The sequence below is a fragment of the Phasianus colchicus genome, chromosome 6 (assembly GCF_987193195.1).
Source record: "Phasianus colchicus chromosome 6, bPhaCol1.hap1.1, whole genome shotgun sequence".
NCBI lineage: Eukaryota > Metazoa > Chordata > Aves > Galliformes > Phasianidae > Phasianus > Phasianus colchicus.
Genome location: NC_143441.1, coordinates 40,301,687 through 40,316,913, shown reverse-complemented (window position 1 = coordinate 40,316,913; position 15,227 = coordinate 40,301,687). Strand labels below are relative to the sequence as shown.

The 15,227-nt window shown below is 39.5% G+C and overlaps 1 protein-coding gene across 16 annotated transcripts in view; it reads left to right on the top strand.

Moving 5' to 3' along the window:
* Positions 1-15,227, top strand: part of PARD3 (par-3 family cell polarity regulator) — a 429,965-nt gene that overhangs the window by 134,501 nt on the left and 280,237 nt on the right. For all 16 annotated transcript variants that reach the window (XM_090143087.1, XM_031616028.2, XM_031616026.2 and 13 more), the window contains one exon: positions 4,245-4,425. In XM_090143087.1, the coding sequence (XP_089999213.1) occupies positions 4,245-4,425 (181 nt within the window). The remainder of the gene's footprint in view (positions 1-4,244; positions 4,426-15,227) is intronic.

The following is a 15,227-nucleotide window of genomic DNA, read 5'->3' as shown; positions in this document are numbered from 1 at the left end:
CCAAATTCTCAGCCTGTTCAAACTGCTGTTTTTTTCCTATGCCAGTTTACATTGATGAGGAATGTGGATCTGTATTGAGTTCTCCTTTCTATTGCTGTTATAATCGGAAATGTAAACATGTCAGTCTGAATTAAGCCTACCATTTATTAAATTTGTTTCAGGATAACAGATTGATTTTTTGCTACTGAGTTTTATTTCTTAGTTCCAGATTTTTTATTCAGTGATTGAAAACTGCAAGCAGTGTATCCTGCTGTAGCCTGTTAAACTTAGCTTCAATTCTTTGTGTTCAGATTCAGGTCCCATGGATTGGTGGGGTGGGGAGGGGAGAAATGGCTTGAAATATCGTGGTTATTATTAGTACTATTATTACTTATTTAATTCTGTTGCTGATATGACTTTGATCTTTGACTGTAGGATGGATTCAGACAAGCCAAGTAGCTCCAATTTTCACTAAATTTTAGTGGAAAGTCTTTTAAAGACCTGATATTAATGAGCTTATCTGCTTTCTTTCCTTGTGCTTTGTTATGGTTTGTTCGTCCTTTTCATTGATTTCCAGTGTGAGAATGATTGGTGTGGTGGATTCCTCAGGTCATGGCAAATCCAGGATTGTAAGATGGACAACAGGAGACAAAACCATGTCATGCATTAGAAGTAATCATTACAGAATAATTCTGGAAAGAAGTATGCAGTCGGCTTTATTTCAAAATGGGCACAGGGTGCAACTATGGTAATTTCAATTGTGTTTAAAAAAGAAGGTAAAAAAAGAGAAAAAATGAAAAGAGAAAGCACCAGCCTGGAAGTTGTTTCTCCACAGATGCTGTTATTTTCAGGCATAATAGTCATTTTTGTTTTCTGTGCTCTTTGTAAACCTGGTATTTAAAACCTATCAAAATTTGATCAGTTTACCATTGACTTGAAGGCTATGAACAGCTACTCTAGTAATGTGTGTTACGTGCTTTGCCACTTTTGCACCATGTACCTGGCCTTTGAACATGACTGGCACCTTGCTGACAGGTTATTGCTTCCTTGGTGCAAAGCATCTGTTACTGCTGTGGTTTCTTGGTGGGTCCAGTGACCTCCTGATATGGCTTGTGTCCTAAGGATTCTCTTAATGTTTGTTTCCATGGTAGTGATGTCACGGGCTTGTGGGCTTCACAAAGTACAGCTGTGTGTTGTTCCTTATGTCACTCCTCAAGGAATTGCCTTTGACAAAAAATATTGGAGAATCCAGAAGATAATTTTCAGTGTGTGAGTATGGTGGAAGATATCTTGTTTTTCCTTGTTTCCCATAATCTCACTGCCACCCTAAGAGTGAAATACCAAGCTCTGGAAGTCAAGGTCCAAGCTGGAATTCACTGTAAGCCTTTCAGTCTTCAAGATTTGCTTGTTGTTAGGGATGCCACTACTGCAGAATTAATGAAAAGCTAATTAGGCTTGGAGAAAGTTATCATGGCTTGTGTTTCTTTACAGGTTATATGCAAAATTGTTACAACTTGGTATGCTTTTTATTGGAACTGAAACCTTTTGAAGGTTTGATGCTGTCAAAATGGTGAATTACCTGTGAAAATACCTAAGATCAAAAGCTGAGCTGGAAATGAGAAGCATTCTGTTTTAGATGTTCTGAAGTCATAGGTTGTAAGCTGCTTGGAATAGGCAAAAAGCTGGAGGCAACTTACAGTAGAACATGCATGTGTATGTATATATATATATATATATATATATATATATATATATATTGATATGAACATACTTTTTAATGTTTAATGTATTCACAAATCCTTGCAGGAGCATGCAGTGATATTTTTCAGTTAGCCTCAAAGGAGCAGAATGTAATTTGGGGATTTATCCTGATACATGCCGTGGAAAGTAGAAGATTTGATGCTTCATCCTTGAAATTCTTAAATTCATCCTTTGTGTACCAATGCCTTTCATATTTTCACTTGTGGATTAATTTATTTTCAGTTGCTGGAGATTGATAATTAGCTGTTATACAAAACAGTCAAATTGTTAGAAGTGTAAAGTGCGCTGCTTTTGAGAAATGTGTTTCAATTTGTGTAAGCATTAGTATTTCTCAGCATGTTACAAAATTAGCTGTCTCATACTATTGATGTACTCATGTTTCAGATATTGTCCCAACTCTTTTGGTGCTATCTCATCATATACTGGTTTCTCAAATATAAAATGGTGAATCGTTTGTTAAAACCACCCACTCTATCTGCTGTTGCAGCCTGCTTTTCCTTCTGCTGCCTACCTTCCAAATAGCCCTACGGAGAGCACTGACTTTTACCCATTACTGATTTGTTCTTTCTCTTTTGCACATGCCAGAGCCTAAATTTGCATTAGGAATGGAATTATTGGCAGAAGCTTGCTACTCTCTGCAGTTTCAGAACTACTCATTAAAACAAAAAACAAAAAACCAACAAAACGTTAATGCCTGAAAGTAGCTTCAAAAGCTCTATTCCCAAATGATTTCCAATTGGGCTTCCAGTTGCAATTTTTAATCTGTTTATTTTTATTATTTTTTTTAACTAATGTTTGCATAGGTCAGATTGGAGTTATGGGACCATGGTTAAAATCTATAGGATGAGATGATGTCAAATTCACTCAAAGAAAAAAAAAGAAAAATGAAAAGATAAATGACTTCTCTGATTCCTTTTGGTAATAGGAAGCTTTAAGTGTTGTTAAAACAAACAATTTGCGTAGGTTTAAGCTGATTTGCTCCATTTACCCTACTGATATGGTCAGAAGAATGTAATGCATTCTTAGAAATGTCTTTCAGATATTACATTATAGATTAATTTATAGGCTGCAGAATGCTGTTATCCTAGGACTTCTCTACCCATCTTGAAAATTAAATGTGTACACGAGCTGGCCTTTTCCCTTTCAGAGGTCACTACAAATAAAATGGGAGAAATTATTTTCAAATAAAAGCATTCAGATATAGTGGAAAAAAGTCAGGTTTACTGAAAAAGCCATGATGTTTTTCTGCTTCTCTCACAATGGTGAACACAAGCTTAGCAAATCATAATTAAATTAGTGTCATGGCTAAGTTTCAAATTGGGCTTTGGCTCTTATTTTTTTCTTGGAGAATCTGAATGCAAACAACAGAAATATTTCTGGAAATTTGACTAGTGAAATTTTTCAGGGGAAGCCCACAGCTGAAATCGTGTTAGTAGACATTATCATCTATTAATCTGACATCTATTAAGGTAACTTGTAGCAATTTGACCACTTTACGGTGACTTCATACTTTGTTTGTAGATTTCAGCATGTGTTAACATAACTTTGGAGTACTGTCTCCAGGTCTGGAGTCCCCAGTACAAAAAAGACAGAGCTGTTGGAGAGGGTCCAAAGATGATCAGGGGACTGGAGCACCTCCTCCTTTGTAGGGAGGGAGCTGGGCTTGTTCAGCCTGGAGAAAAGAAGGCTGCGGGGTGACCTCATTGCAGCATTTCAATACCTAAAGGGAGCCTACAGAGGGAAGGGGAATCAACTCTTTGAAAGGGTAGATAACTGCAGGACGAGGGGAAATGATTTTAAGTTGAAGGAGGGAAGATTTAGGTTGGATGTCAGGGGGAAGTTCTTTATAGAGAGAGTGGTGAGGTGCTGGAACAGGCTGCCCAGAAAGGTTTTGGATGCCCCATCCGTAGAGGTGTTCAAGACCAGACTGGATGGGGCCCTGAGCAGCCTGGTCTGGTATTAAATGAGGAGGTTGGTGGCCCTGCGTGTGGCAGGGGGGTTGGAGATTCGTGATCCTTGAGGTCCCTTCCAACCATGGCCATTCTGTGTGATTCTGTGTGTGTGATTCTTATTTTGTGTTTTTATTCCATAAAGTTTTGTAATTGCCAGTGGTTTGACTTTGTAACGGTGATGCATAGAGAGGTATCAGAAGGCAGGTGGGTAACCTCCAGTGCACAGGCTTTGAGCAGTTTCTGTACTGCTGGGTGAGATTGAGGGGTTTGCTTGGAAAGATGAGACAGCATTTCCTGCCTTGTGGTACCACTTGCTCTGTGCTCATGGTGCTGGGGTCTGTGCTGTGTTGGAGCTGCTGGCCCCTGGCCCTGCCTTGGGCAGAGCTGCCTTTCTTTGGGGTGGGGTTGTGGTCTAGGCCTTGATTTGAGTCAGTGCTTATGGGCATTCCTTTGTTTTTTTGATGGGAAGAAATGATGAAATGCTTATCTCTAGTGGCACTTTGAATATTGCTCAAAGTTTCTTTTTAACAGCTGATTAAATGTTGTTTGCAGCTGGTGGCTGTGTTTGATGAGCAAGATCCTCACCATGGAGGCGATGGCACCAGTGCCAGCTCAACAGGCACACAGAGTCCCGAGATTTTTGGCAGTGAGTTGGGGTCCAACGCAGCATCAGCCTTTCAACCCTACCAAGCAACAAGTGAAATTGAGGTCACCCCTTCAGTCCTCCGTGCAAGTAAGTCAATGTGCTTCATATCTCAATGTGTTTAATCTTCAGTTTGGAGGATGCCAAGTGTTCTTACTTTGATGCTGTGGGAATGTGATTCATTATCTGTCCTCACTGAATGCTGATCAAATTTGAGAAATGGCTTAAATGCTGGTTGCATGCAAGCAAATAAACCTTTCTGTTTTAAGAAATTATTTATAAGCTGCTTTTAGGAGCAATAAACTATGTGCTGCCAGATTAAAATTGTCCTAACACTGAAAATCACAGCAAAATTTCTAAAGGCAGTTGCTGCATGCTCTATTTTTCAGTTTGCCAATTTTATTGTATTTATTGAAGAAAAGTAAAAAAACAAAACAAAAACTAGCAAAGGCAGGAGCACTTTCTACTGAACTTCTTAAGGTTACTAGGTTATGTTCATCACCTTTCCTTAAAAACACCTTGTGATACATGCATTTACTGTGCTGGAAAAAAGATACTTTTCTAAAAAAAGTAAACCATAGCCAGGAAAATCCCTTTGTTTTCTTTATTTTGAAATGTAGACTAGTTGCAAAACCACAAAGTATTAACTATATATAGATCAGCGTTCTTGTTTGGGAAGGATTCTGAGTATTTCAGCTTACTAAAAAGGAAAAAAAGTACCAAATGACATTTACAGTGCAATTTTCATTGTTGTTAAATCTATCATGCAAGCAAGACAATTTTAGACTGAGCAGTGTGCCCCTCTTACTTGTACTATTTGTCATTTCCTCCACTGAAGTTTTGAAGTAGTGATGCCATTCCAGAAAATTCATAGCAGAGGTCCACATCAGTCAGTCCTTTGATATTTTGAAGTCTTTTAAAAAATGATTTGTAATTCCCAAGAGATTACTTTTCTGTAGGCGTTCCTTTAATGGATAAAATGTATGTTTTAGTAGAGAGGTAAAAACACAAATGGAAAAGTTACAACTCTCTATTTAAAGTTTGAAGGGTTTTGTTCCATAGTGTTTTCTGTAAAAGTAAGAGAACAGTGTTTAGGAATTAGGTTATGAAGACTTGAACGCATGTCTTTTCAAGTTGACTGTGTTCAATTAAAATACAGAATTAAATTAGGGAGAGGATAAATGACAGACAAGAATAAAAAAAGCATCCTGGAATTCCAATGCCCTTTTGTTTTGCTGTCAGTAGAGTATGCCACTGCTAAACGCATATCTCAGTTCCGTTTGTATGACAAAAACTGTCCTTCTGACTTTTCAGCTTGGGGTGGCTCAGAGCAGATAATATGTACATGTTTTCTCGTTAGTGTGATCATCTGGTGTACTATATGTCAATGTTAGTGCATCAAAATCATACGGTGCAGATAAAATTCAGTGATATATCATGCAGCTCACTTATCTTTGGTGTCATTCTGGACAGTACATGTAATACTTGGCCAATTCACTGGCTGCTAAAATGACCAAGAAGTTCTTTGAGACCCAGCAATACAAAGGCCTGTAGAAACGTGTAAGAGTTTTAAAACTGTTGGTAAGCATTATAACTCTTTTGACACGTTTTTAATAAAATCGTGCAAAAATAAAATGGGTGAAATGATTTGTCATAAATGTTATTATAAAGCAACGATGTTGTCTTACCTATTACTTTTTTTTTTTGAGGTGTTGACAATTCAATATATTTCATTTATAAATGTTCCACACCACAGGCTAAGGATCCCAGTCCAGTGATATTATCCCGTATTAAACCTACCTTTATCAAGAATTTCATTTAAATATACATTGAAAATGGAAATAATATCCCTATTGTATTTCCTTTATAATTTGTGAAGTGAAGCATAGCATACAAATGGTATTCTCAGTATTTCAAATAATTATCTTCTTACTGTGTAAGTTCTATTCAGCAAATAAAACCCATCCAGTTTTGTGGTAGATGCAGATCCCGATTATTACATGTTGACAAGGTCATATATCTATTAATTGGATTGGAGATGGGATACAAAATTGCTGTAATTATTGTAATTTTCTAGCTAATTGCAGGGTTGGCGGTGAATATTTTACTTCTAACAAATGAAAAACAGTATTCCGCCTGAAATTGGTTTACAGCATTTTAGACATTTTGTTTTATGTCCCTGGTGCTTTTTGCTGGCGGGCTGCGCTCTGCTCCTCGTGCCCAGGCTCTGTCCCACTTGGAGCCCGCTCACCTGCAGTGCAAGGCTGGGCCAGTCCCTGTGTGGACAGTGCTGGAGCTGGGTGTCAGGGAGCTGAGATTTCTCTTTGTTCTGGTTACCATGCCACCCCTTTGTTTGTTTATAGATCGCGCCACCGTGCCTTCTCAGCAAGGGAAAGGTTAGCTAGATCAGGTCCAGCTGGAGAAGTAATATTCAGCTGGATTCCCTCTTTTCCCATGCACAAACATAGCCTGTACTTTGCACACGGGGGGTTGTATCAAATTGAATCTTCCCATCTGAATGTGGAAACAAAAATGATGCTGGTCTACACCCCCTATGTTCTTTTGCGTTGGGAAAGTGTACTTCATCGATGAAAGCAGCTGGCTGACGCTCATTATCTAGCTCTTTTGCCTTTTTTTGTTGTTTTTCTGTAACCTAAGTTAAACTTCCCATTGTTGCATTTCATCCCTTGAGCTGCATTATTTTTTTGAGCGTGCGGAACACAAGGCGGGTTTTGTGTGAGCCCGTATGCTTTCTGAGCAGAAGCTGGAAGCTCGCTGTGGAAGGTTGTTAAAGCAGACTGATGTTTATTCCCTGCTGAAATCTAAACTGGAGGCGCAGGTGAAAATTGCCAAACCTAATGAGCAATTTGGCAGATAAGACAGCATGTCAGGCAGTGACAGTTCAGCAGTGGGTGCACTGCCTGTGAACCAAGTTGTTTGTTTCACAGTACTGCATTTAAATATTGTAAATAAAATCCTTTTTCGACTACATGAGGTATTGTGAAAAGGGCCATCCCTTTGTCTAGATTTCCTTTTAAGTTATTTGGCTTTATTAAATAACCAAGGGTGGTCTTAGTTCTTGGTCTTGGTGTGATTATATGTTATAAGTCTCTCTGAACATTTCAGCAGTTACTGTTAAAAAGCATTTTTAACATAAAACATTATTTGGAAAACATTTTAGGGGAGACTGAGAGGAGTGATATTTTTTTTTTTCCCAGTTCAGAGAAGAGAAAGGCAGTTAAGAGAGCTTTACTTTTTTTAGCCTTAGCTTTTAGATAAAATGTGTCTTATGGGTGATAATAATGAATATTAAGCAAGACTCTTTGCACCTGGGTGCAGCGTTAGGGCTGGAGGCAACAAACACGTGTTGCAACAAGGAAAATTCCAGTTTTTTAAGGAATGGACACAGGCACCAGTAAGGTTCTCCTGAAGGCTGGAGTTCAGTATCTCCTGCAGTGCTGGCCAGAGGACTCAGAAATTATGACAAGCCAGTTGGAAGTGGTACACTTCTGCAGCATGTTTGTTCAAGTGATCTATACCAGATATTTTAGTAGATTTTTTTTTTTCAGTTTTATATTCTGTTCTCAGAAACCCCGTATGGCAAAAATGCCCAAGATGAGAATATTATGCAGTGAGCATGCAGCTGGCTGCAAAGACGTGCTAGTCATGTTGAGCAGCAAATAACATGCTGCAGTTTCACATCTTTGTCTATCCAGCAGCTTACCTTTTGCTCTGAGGTCACCTGCGTGCATGCATGTTCTTACCCTACAATGGAAACAAGTCTGTTTCTCACAGGTAGGAGCACGCATGCAGACTGCCACTCTGAATTATTTGCTACGTTGAAGTTCATGACCTTGCTTGTCTTTGAATTTGTGCATCTTTCCGAGTCCTGTGAGCAGTTCTTAGTAGTTCACTGGCAAATTAAGAGGACATATCAAGTATAGTCCCTGAGGACCATCTTAGGTTAAGGACTGTTCAGTATTTTAATAAATCTGAACTGAAAAATTGCATAAAAAGTGAAGATGGGCTGTCAAGTACTTTGAAAGCCAAGGCTTTGGTTCAGCCTTTATACATTTATAAACTGTTCTGAAAAAAGTGAGAAGCAGTCACTACATCTAGAAAGAAAAAAGTAATTTGCAAAACAATACTAGTGAGCAGCTCGCTGCACAATACTGCAAGAAGGGTCTGTGCATAGTTATAGTGCTTCTGGGCTTCAGGTTCTGCCACCAACAAGTGCTCCTGTGGGATCACAAAGGTAGGTCTAAGCAGGAATGCAGAATCTACGGTGACAAGCTGTGGTGCCAGACTTGGAGAAATCATAAACTTGGAGAGGAACAGGAATATGCGTTCAGGATTATGAGCAAGTGTTGGAAGGAGTGATTTATTAAGACAAAATTGATAGGATCCAAGTCTTCAAATATATTAATTTTATCTTGTCCTCCATGTCTAGTAAGAGAAGGTTAGCTGGCATTTTCTGGGGAAAAGTCACTTTTTATAATCGGTAAGCAGATAAGCTTTTCTTACAGCTTGTACAACAAGCAAGTCTTTGTGGGAAAGCTTCAGAGGCATCTTCTGCTCTCAGCTAAGCAGTGACTCCTGCTATGCTGTAAGGCAGGAAGGCAGTCACTATGGCAGAGATATCTGGCTCTGGCCAATCCATTGGCTTATTTTGTAAATACAGGCAAGCCACTGCGTGTATCCCTTGTTAAATATGCATCTTTTCTTAGCATCTCACAATCAGTGTTCAAAAAATACTAAGCAAAACAGCTTAAGATGTGAGTGCATAAATAAATGTGTGAATTTCAATACTTCAAAATTATACTTCATTTTACTTCTCTGATTTGATACAAGTATCTACCTATTAAACCCCACATGCATATTCTAAAAATTAATTTGTTAATATTTATAGTGCCTTTGTTTAAGAGATTGGAGCACTGCTTGTTAACTAGCAAAGAATTGCAGAAGTTTATATGTATTCAGTCTTCAAAAATGATCATAGAATCACTAAGGTTGGAAAAGACCTCCAAGATCATCTAGTCCAACTATCTACCTACCAGCAATATTTTTCCACTAGACTATGTCCCTTACTACCATATCAAAACATTTCTTTAATACCTCCAGGATGGTGATTCAACCACCTCCCTGGGCAGCCTGTTCCAGTGCCTGAGGACTCTTTTGGAGAAGAAATTTTTGCTAATGTCTAACCTGAACATCCTCTGGTGCAAATTGAGGCCATCCCTTCTAGTCTTATCACTAATTATGCAGGAGAACAGGCCAACATCTGCCTTGCCACAATTTCTTTTCAGGTATTTGATGGGACTTAATAAGGTTTTCCCTGAGCCTCCTCTTCTCCAGACTGAACAATCCCAGTTCCCTCAGCTGCTCCTCATAAGACTTGTACTTCGTTGCCCTTCTCTGTATGTGCTTCAGTGTTTCGATGTATTTCTTGCAGTGAATGGGCTAAAACTGAATACGGTACTCAAGGTGCAGCTTCATCAGAGCTGAGTACAAGTGGACTATCATGTCCCTGCTCCTGCTGGCTACCCTATTTCTAGTACAAGCCAGGATGCCAGTGGCCTTCTTGGCCGCCTGGGCATACTGCTGGCTCACGTTCAGCCAAGTGTTGACCAACATGTCTAGGTCCATTTCCTCCTCACAGCTTTCCAGCCACCCTGCCCCAAGCCTGTATTGTTGCCTGAGGTTGCTGTGGCCGAAGTGCAGTACCCAGCACTTGGTCTTGTTGAACTTCATCCCACTAGTCTCAGCCCATCTATCCAGCCTGTCCAGATAGGACAGGGCCTCCCTACCATCAGGCAGATAGAGTTCCTCTCAACTTGGTGTCATCTGCAAACTTACTGAAGATTCAGTCCCTTCATCTAGGTCAACAATAAAGATCTTAAACAGGACAGGCCCCAGTACCACCAACTCCTGGGGAACACCACTCTTTACTGTTTGCCAGATAGATTTAATTTCATTCAATACCAGTCCCTCTGCCTAGCCTTCCAGCTGGTACTTTACCCAGCAAAGGGTGTACCTATCTAAGCCTTGGGCTGCCAGCTTCTCCAGTAGAATAATGTGGGAGACACTGAAGGCTTTACTGAAGTCTAGTTATACTATGTCAGCAGCCTTTCCCTCATCCACTGTGTGGATCACTTGATCATAAAAGGGGGTCAGGTCGGTTAAACAGGACCTTATACATAGAAAAATAATCATTTTCAAGTGTTGAAAGACTAAGGAAGAAAAAGGTGGGTTCTTCAAAAACCAGATGTCTGGAGCTTTATGGGATGGAGTTGTCTTTAAGGTTGAATAGCTGCTTACTAAAAGTGGAGAAATTCAATAGCATTTATAATGCAAGATTATAGCTTTAGAGGCAAAGCTTGCTGAAGTCAATAGGAGGTTTTCAACAGCTCCACCAGGCTTTGAGTCATGTCAGCTTTCCACACTGAGTTTCCTTGGTCAGACACCCTCATTGGAACCAATGTGAAAATGAGCTGTTTGGGTGTCCATCACTCCAGTGCAGTAATGGGAATGAAGCCGTAATGATTTAATGACAGCCATTCCCACTTTTAATAACCTTGCTATGTTCCCAGAATTTTCCTTTACTACCTCAGATAATATTAAAAGTTAAAGCTGGGGATTATACCAAGCTGTAGGCAGCTGAATAAGAGAGGTTTCCCATGGATCAGTTGGAGAAGAAGATGTGGCGGTGTCCATTTTCTCACCTTTGGGTGCTTTAGCCATTCAGGAATTTTTATTCACTTATCCCTGTAGCTCTGTCAAAGATGTGATTATTTTAAAGCCAGAGTTATTGAATCAAAAAATCAGTACCAGGTGCTGCTTTCTTCCATGAAACTAAATTTGTTCTCTCTGCAGTGCAGTTCTGACTTGAGTGATCTCCAGTTGGTGTTTTCTCCAAGTGTAGCGCTCTGCTGTTAATTTGGGATTGTTGAGCAGTTTAAAAACCATGTGTTTTTGATGAGACCATGACACGTTTGTAAAAACAAATGGATTTTAAACTGCTTAAGTTTCTAAATTAACCTTTAATATCTTCAATCTTCTCGGTATATCATCAAACATAATACTATAGCTTCTTGTAGGATTAAAAAAACACTGAAACCAATAAAGATTTTTTGAACTCTGTATTCTCTAAAGGAAGCCTTTGTATTCATGGGGCAACTCAAGATTTCTTTCCATATGGTGAGAGATTCTTTCTTTGAGAACTGATAATGAGGAGTAATAAAAATACAGTATTGTATCTGATATCTGGGGGTATTTTGTTTCATATCTACAGAAATATAATACGAGACAGGTAATAAGGAAGGGTTATGAAGATGTGAAGTATTGAATTTGAATAGTTTAAAAAGTCAGATTGGATTTTACTCTGAATTTGACATGTTAAATAGATTTAATGATCACTTGAGCTTGAAGCTATTATGGAAATTGCAACCGTATCCTGAGAATGTTCCAAGATATGTGTGTTGTTGGTGGTGATATTTTGTTTTTCCCCATTCCTTGAATGAGTGGTAGTTTGTTTTTTCTCTTTTTATTTTCCTAAGGGAACTGTATATATATAAAAACATTTTGCCATTTTATCCAGGCAGACATCATAGAGTAGTTGCGCCAGTCCATTATATTCTGTTAACATACCTTTATTTCCATTGTGATAAAACTATTTGTTTATGGAAAGAGTTTGTCATCACACATGTATCAATGAGTGTAATAACCATTTCTATACAAAATGTCTTGATTACTCCTCTGGTTCTTGTTACTTCACTGTAAGTAAACAAGAAGCAACACAGGGCAGTAAAGGAACATGAATTTCAAATGAGTAGCAAATGCTTTTTCATAGTGTAGTCAACCAACCTGGTGTTTTTTTTTTTGTTTGTTTTTAATTTAGGGTTGCATGGGGTGTGTGTATGTATTGTACATTGGAATCAGGTGTAACAGTCCCATTTATCCAACTTTTTTTTTTTTAAACACGAACATAGTATTTACAGTTACCAATTCTAAAATGTGATAAACACCTTGCTTCGAGGCATCCTTAATATCCAGCACCACCAGCCTACAGGAGTGATGGGAATCCGAGTCTCATTTTGCTTTACTTTGAGGCAGCAGCATCAGTCTCTGGGGAGTGCAGGCTGACATGTATTACTTGCAGACAATTTTCCAACGGGTGGGGGTGGGGGTGTGTGTGCAGGGTGCACAGTTTGTCAGATGTACTTCATAATTCAGTTAGTCTGAAGTCAGATGACAGTACTGGAAGAGTATTGTAAGGTTGCAGACTGTTACGCTGCTGGGACTCTGTGCAGCCTGAGCACCAATCTCATGCACAACAGCAGCATACTCCCCACCCAAAAGAAAGCAGCCTGTGAGTTATGTTTTGACCAGAAGCCCAAGGCTGTAAGATATACTTAGAATACATCCTTAATTACTCTGAATTTATGCTTCAGTGAGAGTATTATTGCTTGTTTTTGTTCTTAATTCACAAGAAACCTTGTTCCTCTCTCTATTGCATTTGCAGCACGTGAACTTACATGCTCTTTTTTTTTTTTCAGATGGGGACGTTTTAGAGATAGACCTTCTCTTTTGCTGATTACTGGGAAAAAGTTGCTTTCAAATCTGTCTTTTGACAAGTGCTTTTGAGGGGGATGAAACAGTGACAGATGGCTGCTGGCTGAATAAGCTTGTTTTTAGTTTGTGCTTTATTTACTCTGATGCTTTGAATAGGGCTGAAAGATGATACAGAGATGAAGGAGTGGATGAGAAATAACACTCCATTAATTTATTGCTTGATTTTATGCTTTTTAAAAGATCAAATTTGTCCCTTCTCCCACCCGTCTCTTGTAAATCTGAACTGAACTGTGTAAATAAGATGAGCACCAGCTTCAGTAATGCGTTGGGTTCATGTGAGGGGCAGATTAAGTATTTAGAGTGAGAGTACAGCATATATCTAGAATTTTCCTACAGATATTTTGGCTTAGTCCTGCTGGGTGCTATGGAGGTGACAAGTTCAGCTCATACCCAAGAGGTGAGGCAAGGACCCACCATCAGCTCTCCTGCCAGCCTGGTGTGACCCAGCCCACGTCCCTGTCTGCAGGCAGTGCCCTGGGTTTTCCTCTCTATGAGACTGCATGGGCAGACGGAGTTCCTCTCCATGACGCAGTGACCACCTCCTGGGGTGGCTTTCATAGCTCGGGTTGATGCCAGAGCTCAGTTGCTGGGAGTTGGAGGTGGATGTGAGCTCAGGCTGCGGTTTGGGTCAAAATTTCTTTCCTCCATTATGGATTATGGTAATGAATTCTGCCAGCAGTTATGGATTTCTAGAAATGGGAAATGATTATATAAATGGGAAGGGAGGTGGGGAGTGTGGAGTTTACAAACAAAAGAAAAACGTTGCTTAGATTAACGTAAAATCCTTGTGCTTTTCCTTCCATACACGCAGTAAAGGGATGCACAAAGATAGTACATAGCTACTGTGTTATCTTCTAGAAGATGTGCATACAAGTTGGGGACCACGCTTCTGGAGGCAAACTTTTGATCAACCATTAAAACTTGGTCCTTAGTGATGGGATTTGGCTCAGCAATCATACAAAACAGTTCACAACTGGAAATAAAACTGGGTATTTTTTTTTTTTGCAATCTTGGGTAACAGCTGATTAAAAGCAGGCATAGTGGATGCAGTGAATATCAACAAACTTCAGGTTCTGCTTCTGAGATAAAGAACCAGTGCAGCCTTCATCGTTGGGGAGATCAGACACCTTCAGGTTGTGTTTGTTCAACCTTCTTTACTACTTCTGGGCTGGAGTATGCCAGTGGTCTCCATTGATTAGGGAGAATCAGGAATCAGCAGCTCTGAAGCAGGTGTCTGCAACTGTGTGAATCTCATTCTAATTGTGATTCAAAGTCTGTAAAAGTAAACTTTTAAAATAAAAAAATGTATACTTGTATATATTTAAGATGTTGCCTTAAAAATGATCGTTTGTACTTCTGGAAGAGGAAAGCTATGTGGCATTTCACAAAGCCAAAGACTTCAAAACGTGACTCACAGAGCAATTTTGCTTGTCTCCAGGAGCTTCCAGAACAGGTGAAATTATGCTTGGGAAGTATATTTTGGTTGTATTCCATGACTGCAGATAGTCCCACATTAACTTTTTTTGGAGCAAAATTGACCTCAACAAACTCCAATGAAATTTAATAGTTAAACCTGTAATGTCATTGCATTGGGTCTGGAACAGTAGATAGTCCCTATAGCAGTACTATTCCCAGACTGGTAAAGAGGCAACTCTGCTTTTCTTGCAATGCATTCATTCTAAGAACCCAAAAATGAGCAGATAATGCTGTGTGAAACAGAAGTCATGTAAGATCTGGGGAAACAAGTGTAACTTGGAACTGACATGCACTGAGGGTTTTGGGCTGTCTCTGCCTTTCAACGTAGCCAGGTGTCTCTGTGCCACATCCCACAGTGCACTCGCAGCATCGGTGTTTTGTGGCTGTCCCAGCTGTAGCACAGCTGAGGGTTTGTGCTGGGAGCTCTTTTTGTGTGTGCCCAGCCTCCGAGTAGGAGCTGGGTAGCAAGCCATTCCTTCGATATCTGTTATTGAAGTAAGATTTTTGCAGGTCTGCAAGAGAGAGTGAGCAGCAGCAACTGAGTGAAGTGATCTTTGAACTGATGCATGCAGGTTATTTTTAGTGCATTATAAAAGAATGAAACTGTTTATCAGTTTCTGATAAGCTGGAGGATGAGTAGGCACACGTATCTTGTTAACCAGCACTGTAAGAAATAGAAATCAATCTCCCAGCAGTTTTTGATGTCTTCTTTCTTTCTCTGCTTTTGGGCTTTTTGGAACCAAAATCTCAAAAATGTTTTCTATGTTCGAAAACTCTTTTCACCA